The sequence below is a fragment of the Danio rerio genome, chromosome 6 (genome assembly GCF_049306965.1).
Source record: "Danio rerio strain Tuebingen ecotype United States chromosome 6, GRCz12tu, whole genome shotgun sequence".
Lineage (NCBI taxonomy): Eukaryota > Metazoa > Chordata > Actinopteri > Cypriniformes > Danionidae > Danio > Danio rerio.
This window is the reverse complement of record NC_133181.1, coordinates 46272930-46290339: the sequence shown is the minus strand read 5'-3', so window position 1 is coordinate 46290339 and position 17410 is coordinate 46272930. Positions and strand designations below refer to the sequence as shown.

General features: G+C 35.0%; 1 protein-coding gene across 47 annotated transcripts in view; it reads left to right on the top strand.

The window, feature by feature from the left end:
* The window catches only part of foxp1b (forkhead box P1b), a 291166-nt gene that overhangs the window by 119804 nt on the left and 153952 nt on the right, over positions 1–17410 (top strand). For 42 of the 47 annotated variants that reach the window (XR_012407405.1, XR_012407404.1, XM_073953183.1 and 39 more), the window contains 1 exon segment: positions 15326–15492. Coding sequence is in view for 45 of the 47 variants with exons in the window: in XM_073953183.1 (XP_073809284.1) it covers positions 15337–15492 (156 nt within the window). In the remaining 2 variants the exon portion in view is untranslated. 47 annotated transcript variants of the gene reach the window in all.

Sequence of the window (17410 nt, the reverse complement as noted above, 5' to 3'; positions counted from 1 at the left end):
TTGATATGGTTTATATATTGCTACACTATTTATTAACACTACACGAAACACTAAAAGGTTATGGTAAATTCTATAATAAATACTAATGTTTTTGAGTGTTAGGTATACTGCCTATGTTTTAAGCTACTATGATTTACAACTTGTTAATGAATGCTTCAGCTTACTGTAGTATTGAGAATAGTGAACTGATAAAATGAAATACAAAGTGTAGTTTTACTACAGTAAAGTGTGGTGAATTGTACTATAATATACTCTATATTGTAAAAAAAAAACTACAGCAGTGGGTAAATTGTTTATATTACTCTTGTGTTACCATAGCAACTACAGTATTACTACAACTAATTAATTGAAGTACTTGACTGTAGTACTGGTTAAAACACTGTACATAACAAATCTTAAGTGTTTGAAAGTGGAAATATCTTATCATATAACATACAGCCAAGAATGTCATGGGTTATTAGATTAAAAATGAAATATGTAAGTCTATTTTAGTATTTTGGTTATTGTTAATAAATAGTGTACTAATATAAATCATATCAAAAAGCACAAATAGAAGAGGGAACACAAGACACAAATTGTGAGTGCATATAATCTCACTGAGCGAGCAGTGTACTGAGAACGCGCAAGAAAATTTATGCGTTAACATTGCATATTTGAGAGAGCGTGAGAAAATTTGCACGGAAGCAGCGTATATTTGAGAGCTCGCAAGCATTTTTGTCCACAAACAGAGGAAATCGGTGAACAAGCATAATACTGAGAAAGCTATGTTCAACATGCTCACTTTGTGCATGACAGTTTTGTGTTGTGAACCTGAATTTAAAGTGAATAAAATAATGGCAACAATAAAAAAAAAATAATCTGCATCTTGTCATGGCATTGGAGTTTATATATAGGCCTGTTGTGTCTGATATGAATATAAGCAAGCTATTAACAGATTTTGCAAGATAATAACTTTACCTCTACCATATTTTTAACAGACTTGGATCATTTGTGATTCTGGCTGTCATCCTTTCTTGTATTGTCTTCACGTTGCAAAATATATACCATATTGTTAGTAGGCTGGATAGATCACAGTCATTCTTCGACATTGTACCGCTTTCTACTGTATCTAAAATGCTTCGCTGTACATTTAATCATTTTAGAATGTGAAGTTCTAATTCTGTAGTTATTTTGGTGAAAGTAAGTAAAAAAAATATATAAGTGTAATGTAACATATTACAATTTTGAGACAGTTATATTGTAAGGTAAGGCATTACTTTTAAACAACAGTGATAAGTAATCTGTAATGTATTACAGTTTGGAAGTAACTTGCACAACACTGGTGTTGGGACAACATGAAGGAATTAAGTTAACTTATTAGTTATTACGAATTTAGGTGGATTGGACATAAAACATTTAAGTTGATCCCTCCAAAAAACTGAAGAATTGTGTTGTTTCAGCTTTTTTTAAGTGGGTTATTTAAACAAACAGCAAACAAAATATTTTGAGTGCATCAATTTTGTAGTAAACATTCAGCAAGATATTTCCCCTTTGAGCATAACTCCAATTTGGCACCGACGCTGTGCAATATCCTTTTCTCGATATTGGCTGTATACATAGGACGGAAACTATACCAAGCGATGTTGTGGTTGTCTGTGGTGAAAATTTTTGGTTGCATAAAACTATAGAGAGGTCATGTGATTCTTGAATGTTGCAAAGTAGTCTTTCGGGGTTCCCCTATGGTTTAAGCTTCTGTTCACAACACATGAGCCGTGACGTCAAATGTTTTTGTGCAGATTTTGTGCATGCATGCTCTGAGATTTGCTGAGATCTACTGCATGTTTATGCCTGATAAAGTCAGAGGACTGGTCTATCAGCTTTACTTATGCCTACTGTGAGTTCTGCAATCAACAGAGTTAATGAGTTAGTTCCCACAATTATGAAAACTCAACCTCAAGGCATCCTTCATTACGTGCATTTGACGACTTCTTTCTTACGAATCCATCTAGGTTGTGGCTTTTATCTTCTAAGATTGGATCCCTGTTTTGTATTCTGCGTTTTCGCGGTAAGTAGTCTCTTGTTAATGCACACAGGAAAGTTGACACAAAAGTTTTAGTAAATTTGGATATTTTTAATAAATAGGGATATTTAAAATGCATTGTCTAGTGAGGCATGTTTAAAGATAGATATACTGTACGTATGCACCGTATTTAACTTCTTTATATCTGCCGAGTTCCATTCTACAGCTTGGAAGATAAAAGAAAAGTACAGTTTTAAACAGAAAGACGAACATCGTATACACCTAGCTAAATATTTTTTCTTGTTGTAACTTTTGTGTAATCCTTAAAGTGTTCAAATTTATTTAGTGATTTTCTCAACATTTTCTTGACCTATATTGACAAATCAAAGAGTAATTGTGCTTTTTATTAAAGCTATTGATACTACTTTTTAATGTGAAAACATTGCAAACTGCAAAACAAACCTGAGCTTTCATTTGACTTATCCCAGTTGACCAGTTCTGGGTAGAAATTGAGTACATCAAACTTGTTTTGTCTCTTTTTTTTTTCTCTTTAACAACTTTTATGTCCGATAATTTTTTGTAATATTTTTATTCATTATTCATTTACATACATATGCAGTTATGAATAATCAACTTAAAATTAATTTTAATTTGTTTAATAACTTTAATTTGAGTTAATATTTGTTTTATATACATTATTATTTTCATGTACATATTTATTTATTTTTTTAAGTTAATACTGATATTATGTGGATATATTATTTTGACCTATTCCTATATTTTAAAAAAAAATATTTTTAAAGAAAAGTCATCAGTAATTTACAGATTTTTTTTTTTTACTTAAATAATTCATTTAAATAAAACAACACCAATATTTTTTAAGATGTCTCTTTTTTTCATAGAATGGCTTAGTGCACATTCATCTTCCATTAATTTATATAATAGGTCACATTTTATTTTGATGGTCCGTTTGCTAAATTTAAGTTACATTATACAACTAATTCTCATTAGATTATAAGTAGACTGTTAGGTAGGGATTAAGGTTGTGGTTAGGGTTAGTGTAAGTTGACATGTACTTGCAAAGTTTTTTATTGCCAGTTAAATGTCTGTTGAAGGAGCAATATCAACAGATATTAAGCAGACAGTCTACTAATACTGTAATGGACTATCAAAATAAAGTGTTACCATATAATTCAATGTTTACTTTGAGAATTTAACATGTCACATATACCTTAAACTCGGCAATATAAGCAATATAATACTCCATATAATACTCCACATTATGTTTAATGAGTATCCAGGTTGCTCTGCTAGGCTGTAGTTATGTTGTTGCCTTTTTCCATTAATGCCGATTGACACCATGGCAGTGCAACTGGGTAATTTACCCCCCTGATAATGTTTCTAATAATACAAGCCCTCTCATGGCTTAGACTGGAAATATTAATTAGACAAAGTTCGTGGAGGCTAAACTCCCCGTCCCACAAATACGCGGTTGACACATTTCCTCTGCGCAAAAGTCCACGTTCGCTCCACCCACAGGGAGATTTCGAGTAACAATGATTAAAAATATATGACACACTTTTAAATAATATTAAAACAATATGCACTTTGGCCAGTCCCAGAGGACGCGGGAGATTGAATGCCTTGTTTTCTTTGCCGAATGCATGCGGGTGTTTGACAGTTCTCATTTGTCCGTTGTGCTGTGGGGCCTTTTGAGTGAAAGCCTCTTCCCTGCGGCTCGATGCTTCAAAATGCGTACAGTGAGACCTGCTTCCTGACTTTTTCGCTGCCGTGCAAGTGCGCTAATCATCACAAGCTGTCTACGCACCGATCCTTCAATGTCGCTTGAAGGAGAGCCGCTGTAAACCACTCATGACTGTAGGTCCACATCCCAAAATTGGCCTTTCTATCCTGGTAGCTGCTGCATTAAAACTCATTAGACTTTTTCTTATTTACTTTGGTCTCTGTTGGCTGTTTCGCTAAAAATACCGTGGCCTGCCTTACTTTTTTTGTGCATTCCATCATAGTCTTGGCACAGCAGGGCCTTAAACGCCACACAGACTTTGTCGTCAACTCATTCGGAGGAGACGAACTTGTTTTGTGTACCTTTTGGAAATTATACATCTATTTAGCTTCTCCGCTGGAGTTGTCTTGCGGTTGGCGGCATCCTGATTGTTCATTTCTTGTTCATTTCTCAAGCTTGCAGTGCGATAATGGCTTAGTATTTATTTGAATCATCGTGCGCAACATTACAGAGTGTTGGAGGTGATGGTCTGATGATATGTTTCAATCTGGATTTCACGCCAAAGGATCTTATTACTTTTCTCTCAATGTGTCATAAATATGTGTTTAGACCCCTGTATCATTTATTTTTGTAGTTCTTCAGAGTGAGTGTAAATCAGTTTGGAGAGTTTAATGAAGTGAATGTGAGAGCGGCTGGACTGAAAAGAAAAGAAGGTAAAAAAATACAAAACACTACACTGTTAGGAAAGATTACAAAATGACTTTTTAGTTGTGATATACAAAGGAAAATTGTATTCTTCTACCTCACCTTGAATAGATTGAATAGTTACATTACACTTTGAGCCAGCTGCAAATGAGAGGAAATCATGATGTAGGTTTTAAGGGGTATATGCATGATAAAGCATTCAAATTGCTGTGTTACAGTAGCAAACATGGTGGCAACGTGTGTACATGTTGAATGCCTCATGCTCTTTCAAATCAGAGTTATATGATATAATATCATGATATTGTGAATAATGCATGCATTAGTGAGCTGCTGTAAACATGCAAGGCAGAAAACACTTTTTCAGGTTGTGAACCATATTTTGGTCTAGTCTAGTCTAGTTCTGGTCCATCTCCTTCCTATAATCTAGTCTTGTCTGTCATCTCTCTTTCCTAATGCTCCTCTTCTGCAACTTTTGCTGGACAGAACAAAGCAGTTAGAAATGTGGCATACATAGAAAAACTATGTCGCCTCACAGTTTGAATCCCACCTGGGCAAGTTGGTATTTCTGTGTGGAGTTTGCATGTTCTCCCTGTGTTGAAGTGGGTTTCCTTCGTGTGCTCTGGTTTCCCCCAAAGTCCAAAGACGTGCTATAATTGAATTGGATGAACTTAATTGGCCATATTTTCTGTAATTAGTTGCAGCTGGAAAGGCATCTGCTATGTTAAACATATGCTGGATAAGTTGACGGTTCAGTCCGCTGTAGCGACACTAGATTAGAAAAGGGACTAAGCCAATGAAATTGCCCCTTGTGAATGAGTGTTTGTGTTTTTGTTTGTGTGTGCGTGTGTGTGTGTGTGTGCGCGCTCGTGCGTGCGTGCGTGCGTGTGTGTGTGTGTGTGTATGTGTGTGTGTGTGTGCGCGTGTGTGTGTGCGCGTGTGTGTGTGCGCGTGTGTGTGAGTGTGTGAGAGAATGCGGGTGTGCATAGATATTTCCCAGAACTGGGTTGCGTCTGGAAGGGTACTCGCTATGTAAAACATATGCTGGAATAGTTGATGGTTCATTCCACTGTAGCAATCCCTGATAAATCAGGGACTAAGCCAAAGGAAAATGAATGAATAAATACTATAAATAACAGTGCCCAAATATTCAATTCAAGTTTATTTATATAGCGGTTTTTACTATAATTATTGTTCCAAAGCAGCTTCACAAAAGGTGCCCATTGTTACATTAGTCAAAATAGGGCTGGGCGATATGCCAAAAATGCAATCTTGATAATTATTTTCCACATTGAATGATTATGATATATATTTTAATATAAGTTGTTAATGCTTCCAGATTTAATAGAGTACTTGTTCAGAACATACTTGAGATTCTTTCTTCTGTTGAACACAAAATAAGATATTTTCATACTCGATGACTTCCATACTAAATTTAATCCCACCTATTGACGTTTATTGGTCCCACCAACCAGCATTCTTCAAAATATCTTCTTTTTTTGTGTTTAACAGAAGAAAAAAACTCGTACAAGTTTAAAACGACACAAGGGGGAGATGATTTTCATTTTTGGGTCAACTATTCCTTTAAGAGCGTAGTTGTTTATGTACACACCGCCTATCAAATTCTTCTTTTTTACAGCCTTCGTCAATACCATTTTGCATGTTTACAGTACAATCAAACTTGACGCTTTGTCATTGTAATAGCCAAGAACCCACAGCCATAATTGATATTTTTCCAAGGACTAGTTACTGAGTAATTGACTGTGGTAATGTTTAACTGGTTTTACAAGTTCCTAGCCTCTGTTTTCATGAAGGTGATACGGATGATGATGATGATGATGATGTCTGTTTGTTTCTCAGACCGAACCGGACATTTAGAAGGAACGTGAGTTTCCCTCACTGTTGACTGACATCTAGTTTGCATTCGCTTTGGCCGTTTAGCAGCTGTAGCCCACCCATCCTAATGCTTCTTTAAATGTCAGGAGAACGACTGTTTGTTTGTCTTGAGTTTCTCCTCCGGCTGTTTATTCAAGACAGGGCTTGCATTTGCATTGACCTTGCTGTCCATGCATGCATCCATTCTTTTTTTTTTTTTTCTTTCGTCCCATCGCTCTGAAGAATGTTTACATTTCGGCTCGCCCTCTGTGTAACCTATGGGATCTGTTGATCATTCCACCTGGTTAATGTTAAATTGCGCTTTGCGAGACGATGTGTTTGTTCATAAACACAAAGAAAAGGCCCTGTTGTTTACCGTAGCCATGGCTGCAATCAGTTATTAAACAAATAGCCAGCTTTGTTTGTAGGAGCTGCCGGACGAGCATTAGCCTTACAAGGTCTGGAAAGCAAACTGGAGAAAGCACAAAAGAATAGACAAAACCGCGTCTGTCCAAGCGTGCTGGGGGTTTTAGTAGAGATGCGTTACTGGCCCTGGAGAGGCCCGTCCAGATTAGAAGGGCTGTTTGGTGTCGCGGTGAGATCTCCTTTTGGCAGAATGTCATTGCTGCTGTCATTTCCTCTTTGAGAAAGGCAACGAGCGATTCTTTTCCACGAGGGTGAGTTGCGAGCTGTGATTGTGCGCTCACGTGTGAGTGATGCAAAGTTGCGCCTTGAGACGGAAGATCCAAACCGAAGGTAACACAATGCTTGATATCTAGCTTAGATGCGTGATATGCTGACATTTGCTAAGCATACACACTTAATCGGAGTCATTTGGAGTAATTTTGCATTACATTTAAGGAGCCTATATAGATTAAGAGATAGTTGATATATTTATTGATTGACTAAGTTGAGAAATAAATATATTTTTAATAATTAATAATAAAATCCACTGCCTATTTATTTTATTTAAAAAACTGTATTGTAAGGCTCATGATTTAATAATTTTATTGTTATTAATTTGCATATTAACTTATTTACTCTAACATGATAATATTTGATGGTTATACTGTCCAATCATAAGTAATTGATCATACCATAAATGTAATTATTGATATCTAATCTAGATATGTGATATCGAATCAGAGTCATTTGGAGTGAAATTGCATTACATTTTGGGGACCCACATGGATTATACATTAATAAATTGTTGATTTATCATTGAATGACTAATTAAATTGATAAATAAACAAATAATGAATTAATTATTAATTAAGTCCATTATTTAATTGTTGTTTTAATATCTGCATTGTAAGGCTTGTGATTCCTAAATTCACAATAGATTTTGATTTAATTTAATTTGACTTTACTTTCTTCCTTATTTACTCTAATGGAATAATAATATTTGATGGTTATGCTGTCCAAGCATAAGTAATTAATCATAATATACATATAATTATTAATACCTAACCTAGATATGTGATATACTGACTTTTAGTAAGCATTTACACTAAATCAGATTCATTTGGAGTAAATTTGCATAACATTTTGGCGACCCTATTTAGATGAAGTGATTGTTGATTTATTAATTGATTGACTAATTTAATTGAGAAATATATATATTATAAAATCAACTATTTTATTTATTAATATCTGCATTGTATGGCTTTTGTATGACTTTTTACATTTCATTAAACTGTTTATGTGCATACTTATTTTCCCTAACCGGATAATCTTGCATGGTTATGTTCAATCATAAGTAATTGATAATACCATAAATATAATTCTGATATCTAACTTAGACATGTGACGTTTGCTAAGCATTCACACTTAATCAGAGTCATTTAAGGTGAATTTGCATTACATTTTGGGGACCCAAATGGATTATAGAATAATACATTTTAAATTTATTATCGAATGACAAATTAAATTGATTAATAAATAAATAATAAATTAATTGTTAATTATTATTTAAATCAATTATTTATTTATTTTATTTTTATATCTGTATTGTAAGGCTTGTGATTCCTGAATTCACAATAGGTTTTGGTTTACAATTTTATTTTATTTCATTTTACTTTCTTACTTATTTATCCTTACAGGATAATATTTGATAGTGCTGTTGATCATACCATAATACAATTCTTACATTTGCCAAGCATTCACAGCTTATCCAAGTCATTTGGACTGACTTTGCTTTAAATTTTGGGAATGAGTGGTATCAATGATTTAATAATTGATTAACTGACTAATTTAATCATGAAAAAAATAATTATTGAAATAACAAAATATTTATTTTATTTAAATATCTGCATTGTAAGGCTTGTGATGCCAAAATTTACAATAGACTTCATATTTTTATTTTTATTTTATTAATCGTAGGTACTTAAGCATCGTATTTATGCTAACATTATAATATTGCATATTTATATTGTCTAATGTAATGGATCATATGACAAAAAAGTGCCAGTATATATAACATAACATAACACAACACAACACAACACAACATAACACAACATAACACAATATAACACAATATAATATAATATAATATAATATAATATAATATAATATAATATAATATAATATAATATAATATAATTATATATATATATATATATATATATATATATATATATATATATATATATATATATATATATATATATATATATATATATATATATATATATTTTTTTTTTTTTTTTTTAGGACAGGACAATAGGACAATATTTTAAATGTTTAAAAAAATCTGTAATCTGAGAGATAAAGAATTAAAATACTGAGAAAATTGCCTTAAAAGTTGTCCAAATTACTGCTTATTTTCTATAGAATTTCTTGAATGTAATCATTTAAATGTTTTCCTTTGCTGGATATAAAATATTTTGTAGTTTAATGATAAAAAAGAAATCTCTTACCAAACCACAATATAAACTCATAACTCAGCTCACACCAGTCATCTAGCCAAAATACAGCTGTCTGCGTTACTCATCAGAAATCCTTGGGGGCGAAAAAAACCTCAAGATGCTCTCACACCTTTTCAGTCATACAGAATATTGTGTTGTCTAGACAAGCAACACAGTTGAGCCTAAACAACGGTGCGATCATGGGCTTTTTGTCGTCTTTATTGTGACTACTTATCTGGAGCGTAAGAATGTTGTGCTTTTGTTGAGCGCTTGTGTAAACAGGGGTGGTGTTAGAAAGCAGAATTGTGAGAGCAGGTGGGCTTTCAGAACTTACGAGAAATGACAGCATCTTTTTTTAACACTGATGAGAGTCTGCTTTCCGGCCTGCTGCACCAAACACACAAACACACTCTCGCCATAAACACGCGCCCAGCCAAATCCTGGCAAATAATAAATAAGGGAGAAAGCTCTTGATTTTCTGCCTTTTTTATTTAGGCCAGGTGGGGTGTGCATGTGATTTTTGTGTGTGCGATTATCAGATGAAGCGAACAAAACGTCAACATACACAAATTCTGTATTATCCGTTGTTTGTTGCAAACACCTGTTGTGTTTAGCAAGCAAGGGGAAAAAGTGCAGACATCTGATGATGGAGGTTTGTTTGGTCGGTGCCTGGTGGCGGAAGCTTAATCTCAGGGAATTTCCATTTTTTGAAGTTTTGCCTTAGGTCTTTGTTTTCTTTTTATTTTAAGCTGCGATAAACACTGCAAACAAACAAATCTGTTTCTCCTGAATTCTTGCTGCTTTTCGGTTATTATTGTTTATTTTCTACATCTAAAATCCTTTTTCTCAACAAATGCATCACAATCAGTGGTGGAAAGAGTACTGAATAATCATACTCAAGTAAAAGTACCATTACTAGCCTAAAAATGTAGCGCAAGTGGAATAAAACTGTTGTAAATATTACTCAAAGTATGAGTTAAAAGTAGACCTTTTAAAAGTACTCAAGAGTAGTAAGTATTACGCTGAAGAAAGCTGATGCATTTATGTCTAATTTGTGGATGTGTGTAAACGTAACATTCTGTAGTGCATTCAGTTATTGCCCAGTATCACACAATATCATAAGACATTAACATTAGGTTAGATTTATGTTGTGATGTCAGGTGACCAAAATTCAAGTCTAGCCAGCATCTAAGGACAGTTATCTTGATGTCTAATAACGATGTCAAATGACGTTGATTGGTTGATTTTAGGTTAGAAAGTGACCAAAATCCAATGTCGTACAAACATCTTAAACCAATGTAATATTGATGTTAAATACTGAACTTTATTCGTCAGGTATGGCAACCGAAATCCAACATCTGATAGACGTCATAGTGGTAATTTTCACACAACGCTAAGCTGTAACATCATTATATGTTGATATTTGGTTGATTTTAGGTTGGCCATTGGACATTGATGTCAGCTTGATGTTGGCTTCTGATGTCAACCCGATTTTTATTTCCAAACAAAATGCAACATCCCATAATGTTGGGGTACAATGTCAATCTGAGGTCATGTTGAGGTCTTGTGCCTGCTGGATGTTTAGGCCCATTTCGGTCATCATACAGTAAACATCCTTCATCTTCTCATCAGTGACATGCATCTGAACAGTCTTTGGGTCAATGTGTAAACATTTTGGGCATCTTCTTGGACACATTTAATGCTTCCAAACAGTTCGCTGCAATTATAAATCACCCATGTCTTGAGGTTGTTCATTATGAGGCCATTTACCTTCTATCGATCTGATAGAACAGGAATGATTTTTCTAATCCCCATAGACAGGAAAAAAATAAAGTAGTGACTGCATGCTGAAGAAAAAAAATGGAGTACCAATACTGCACTAAAAATGTAATCAAGGGAAAGTAAAAGTAAACATTTTGAAATCTACTTTGTAAATTACTGAGACAAAACTACTCAATTACTGTATAGTAGTTTGATTATTTGTAATCTGTTACTTTACACCACTAATTACAATGAAAAAAAAAAGTCAAGACAAATCCAGGCTGGAATCTTACTGAGAAGACAGTGAAACAATAGCTTAATTCATAAAGCCGTTGACATTATTAATGCCCTACCACCAGGTTATTTTCCCCCCATCTATTTGATATTTGTGATGGATAACAGGCATTTTCCTTCATCCCCCTTTTTTAGGTTGTGATATTGCCGCTTTTGAATTATTCCATGGTGAAATTTAATGAGAAAGTAGATTTATGGGTTTCATTTGTTTGTCAATTCCGAAATTAATTGGGTGTTAATTTTAGCTGGCCCTCTTCAGACGTGGGTACGCGCACGCATGCATTACTTTGCATTCGTTGCAGCTTCACGTCTTTATTGTGGGTCACTAGTTTTGCATACATTAAAATAGCCCCCCGGCGCATTCTCATGATTACTTTTAGAGATGCCACGCATTGGCAAATTTACGCCCTTCCTTTATAATTATGAAAATTTAGTACGGAATGACAGTGCATGCATAATAGCCATTATCACCCTCTTTTATGGAACACAATGAAAAAAAAAGAGAGCGAACAAATGAGACAGTAAAACGTAAAAGAGACAGAAAGAGAGAGATGCATGCTAAACAAGCTGCAGCTTGTTTTTGGGAGGACCGGGTACTTAATTGAAAGATGATTTTGAGCATGCTGTAGTTTAGTTGTGCGTGTACATTATTTGCATAGTGTAGGGCTTTTTCTTTAGATAAAACTAATATTATAAATGGTTTAAGGGACAATGTTCTCACTGTCATGGAAAATTTGCAAATAGGTGTGTTTAAAAAATATTTTAAATATTTTAAATAAAACAAAATATACTATTAAAATGAATGCATTTTAGAAACATGCAGAAGTTTTCATTTTTTCCTATGTTATTGATGTGGTTTGGAGCAAAACTGTATAATTTTGTATTACAATTTATTGTGTACCAGTGTTGTTGTTGTTTTTGTTGTTTTGTGTGTGTATGTGTGCTTTGTTGTTCATCTGTTTAACTGTATGGATTAGGTATATCATACTGTACTGTATATAATGTGCCCTTTTAGAATTGATGTTTTAGACACTTAGATTGAGGGCAACTCTGTGCCTCAGTGGTTAGCACTGTTGCCTCACAGCAAGAAGGTTGCTGGTTTGACTATTGACTGGGTCAGTTGGCAATTTTGTTTGGAGTTTGCATGTTCTCCCCGTTTTCACATAGGTTTCCTTTGTGCGCTTCGATTTCCTCCACTGACCAAAGACATGCACTATAGGTGAAATAAATAAACTATATTGGCTGTAGTGTAGTAGTGTGAACGAGTGTGTATAGATGTTTTCCATAACTAGGTTGCAGCTGGAAGGGCATCCGCTGTGTAAAACATGCCAGATAAGTTGGTGGTTCATTCCGCTGTGGTGACTTCTGATGAATAAAGGGACTACGCCAAAGGAAAATGAATGATGAAACAAATACTGAAAGTCCAGTTTTGTGAGAATCATCCCAAATAGAACACATAGATATCAGAGCTTACATGAGACTTTCTAACTGGTTATACTTTTCCATCATAGTCTATTATTACTCCTCATTTTATTGCCTGTCTCTTTATTTGTTGCATTGCATTTAATAACATTCACAATTAAATTGTATTTCATATTTATTTGTTTACACTAGAGCAGATGAACAGAGACAGTTATCATGTTCAGCACCATTCATGTATTAGCTGTATTAGCTTCAACAGTGCTGTGGAACCATGCCCATGCACAACTCTCGTGAAGAGGATTATTATACAAGAAAATGCAATTGCAGCTTTCAAACAAAGGTTGCAGCAAACATCACAGTCTATTTAGCCTATATAAATAGCCTATACACAACCTATTTAGCCTATATACAGTAGATAGTTACTACAAATCTATAACTAATCTAAAATATTATTGTCATAATTATAACCAGCATGAATTCTACTTGACAGCCATCACAAAATTGTCATTATTGTTAAATGGCAGTTACTAATTATACTGCCCTACAGGCCCTCATAGTCCTGCCCTAAAGGCCTTCCATGTGACCAGAAGTGAAGAAAAGCTGTTTTGATGAGGAAGGGAAGGTTATGATATTTGATTATAGAGATTTAGAGCAAATTTTCTTTACATGAAGTACACAGTTTATTACAAACAATACTATATGTGTATACAAAAAGAAGATAATATTTTGATTTAATGCTGACTTGGGTGCTTTGGTGTAAACCATTCAAAACCTATTGTGGCAAGTTTTTTGTTTCACCTGAGGGGCAGATACATTCAGATTGTTATCCAGTTTAACTGTATCAGATTGTGCTTTATGGTAAGCTAAATTACTATTAACATTTTCTATTAAAAAATCATTTAAAATGACAATGGGGAAATGACCCAAAAATGACAGAGGGCCTAAAAAAATTGTCATTGGAATCTTTTTGGTTAACGTTAAGCTCTGAGAAAAGGTTTCTAGTGTTATTGAGGTACAATTTGTTCTAGTTTGTTTACAGTACATCAACTTTCTCAAAAACAGACAAAGGAAGATGCGTAGCTTTTTATTGGTCCAGATGGGATGGGTCAGTGCCCAATGTGTTCGTGTAATCGCCTCTCCCTACAAACCTGGCTAAGCAATTATCATCTGCCTTATTACTGTCTGAGAGGGCCAGCATTATAAATCTGAATTCTTTTCAATTTTCACCTGCCTGTGTGATTAGCACCCACTGCTTTAAGGGCATTCATTCTGCCTCATATCAATAATTAATAAGCCAAGTTAATTTACTTCTGCCTGACTTGGTCAGCTTCATTAAGATGGTCTGAAACAGGGCTACAAGGCACTCCTCGCCAACAAGGGCCTCAATGAATGTAAAAGATATAAATCTTAAGTGTCTGTCTCTGGACGACATGGATCGGTATGTTGAAGGAGAGAAGTAGACTTTTGGGATTGCGTGGCTGGACTGTTAGCCTGGAAGCGTTTGGAAGAACAAAAAGCCTTGTGTGTCAGAACAGGCGTCATTAAAGTCTAATGTATTATTGGAAAGTACTTTGGAAGTACATCGGAATATTTTCAGCTTTGTTTATTTGCGTGCGGGATCTAGGACCGTGGCATTAACTCAACACCCAGGATGCGAACGTTTGCTGAGAAGTTTTGATTCTGGAGATTTGTAATCCGAACAACTCCCCTGCCCTGTTTCCCATTAAAAATCCATCGGCTTGTGGTTCTTCTGGGAGCAATGCAAGTAAATATATCCATTTCACTTGAACAAGTTTTGTTTGTGAGCGAGTGTGTTTTCTTGGGCCTCTCTGCTGAGACGTGACCGAGGTTGGGTTCTCATCTCATTCGCTTTTTGCTGTTGCTTTAGTCTTTCAGGCTCAGTGGAAAGATGCAAGAGAAATAGGAAATCCTGGTTTCTTTTATGGGGGACATCTTTATATTACTAATTCTTAATTGTTGTACCTAAAGTGTGTCTGCTAAGTTTTAGGTCAAGATTTGGTGTGAATATACAGTATAACACTTTACTAACATACCTCATCATATTTTTTTCAAGATGCAATTCAGCCACAATGATCTGAGTTTCTTGGATATCAGGAGTCTGTGGGCTAGGTTTGTTGATACAACCAACAACTGAACATTTGTAAAGTTTGGTTCTGGCACGGACATGGCACATTTAAATAGTTGCTATTGTGAGTAATAAGAAATAATGGACGGTGGGCGGAGATATGCAGATTAATGGGCATTAATGAATAATAAGTTCAGCTTCCAATGTCTCTTAGGGAGTGAAATCTCAATACTTGCTAAAGAAAGCTAACTAAATCAAAGTTACTAGGTTGTCCTTTTTTCACATGTTGTTTCTTGGTTGTTGTTCCCTTTGAGAATGCACCTTTGCATCTTGTGATGTGATGAAAGATACTATATGAAAGTGTCATATGCTTTGTTGTATGTTGCTTCTATTATTATTGAACCACAGTCATGCTTAAAAAACAAAGCAGTTGACTGCACCGACAGAGAAAGAAGGGAAAAGTGAACTGTACTGTTTGTGTGAGAAATTGATTTAAGAATATTTGTTTGCTTGTTTGTGTTTCTGTGCTGCAGGTTTTTAAGTCATGATGCAAGAGTCGGGGACAGAGGCGGCAAACGGAACGGCCCATCAGAACGGCGCTCCGCCCAGTGTGGAGGGACACCGAGAAGTTCGGTCCAAGAGCACCACTCCTTCCTCTGACATCACAGCGTCTGACATCATCAACTTCCAGCAGCACCAGGTTTGACTTTCTGCTACTTCCAATGATTGCTTCCTTCAATTCAGTCTTAATTCCTATTTTCTTTCTTTTCCTTTAATCCTCTCTTGCTATTTTATTTCTTTTCTTTTGTTCATCACCATGCTTACAATCTTAATGTGTCAATTGTCTCTTTCTTTTTCTATTTTTATTCTTTTATTTTACTGGGGTGCTGTCTTTGCACATTTTATTGTTAACGACTAGATTACATCAAAAGGAACACAAGTAATATTGAAAAACTATACATCAGTCTAAAGCTACAACCCTCAAGCAGCCATCGCAGCTAGTTGTTTTTCAATGGGAAGCTTATAAAGAATGTATGTGCTAAATTTGTGCAAGTTGTGTGCAAAACGCTTGTTAGATATGGAGTACATATCATCGTAACAACAAGACACACAAACACATTCAATGCTCGACATCAGGGTTTATTTTGAAAGGTAAGAGTTCTCAGAACAACATCCCATCAAACACTTTTAGTCCACCAACACAATAGTGTTGAATTATAAATGGTTATTTATGTTTATCTCACCATTTTATCTAGACTAAATGTTTACATTGTTTACTATGTTACTTATGGTTAAACTGCATTTTTCTAGAAAAATGCAAGATGATGTCATAGCTTACATTGTTACAAATAAAATGAGACCACAAACTGAATGAAAGGTCAAAGTTATAGTTACTTAAATCTAAAGCACCTCCTTTTCCTCCTTTTTTTTCTTTCTTTCTTTCTTTCTTTCTTTCTTTCTTTCTTTCTTTCTTTCTTTCTTTCTTTCTTTCTTTCTTTCTTTCTTTCTTTCTTTCTTTTTTCTTTCTTTCTTTCTTTTTTCCTTTCTTTTTTTCTTTTCTATTTTTACAATTTGATCATTTATGACATTTTCCTTCCGGTCCTCCATTTTCTTTTTCTTTAATTCATTTGTTCTCTGTCCTTTATTCGTTTGTTCATTCCTACCTACGTTTCTACCTCTCTTCCGTTCTTTCATTCTTGCACCTGTCTGTTATTAACCCATGTCAACAGCATCCTTCTCTCCCTCTTTAAGTGCTCGTAAATATTTAATGGTCACACCCCCTCCGACCAGAGTACATAAACACATTATTATGATTATTTATGTATATTGAGAGAGGTTTGAATTTTTAAACGCACTAAGTGCTCTTTCTGTGATTGTGTTTTTGGTTGCCAATGTGTTTATCTCGGCAACTCTGCATCTGCATTCAGGTGAAATATTTATCACGCATGTTGCAATGGACAAATGCATAGGTGCAATGGAATGCACGGACAGGCAGTGCATTCGGACGCCACATATTTCACCTGTCGCATTGTAAACACCCCTAACACTCGGGTGGAGATTTCAGAGAGCTTCGCTTCAAAGCATCGAAGCGTAGAGTGTTGCTGCCGCTTTTATTATATACCAAGAGTGGCCAAAAACATCTGGGAATAAACAGACGAGCTCTTTCTGTCTGTCTGAGTGTTGTGTTTGCTACACGACAGCGTGTGGAGCGAGCCAGCACTGAAAAGATCAGCCAGTCGTGTGTTATCTGCACCCCACGGCATGATGGGAGATGTTGTCAAGGGCTGTTTGGTGGGGATGGGGAGCTTCTGAAGAAGCTGTCTATTGGAGTAACACGGCTGTCTTGGAACTGAAAAGCACAATACATGGGTTTTAACAACAAACAGGACAGGTCCGATCTAAAAAAAAAAAAAAAAAAAAGAAGAAGAATGACCCAACACTGATTTGTTTTTCTTTCATTTCGTACAAGGCATATTGATTTTGCATTGTGTCTAATTTGGTGAGATGTTGGTTGTGTATTAGAATGATAACGTAAAGGGATAAAACCCATTTGACATCTTGATTTTAGCTTGAGATCAATCTGTAACTTGAGTATATCGCCATCAATCAATAACACG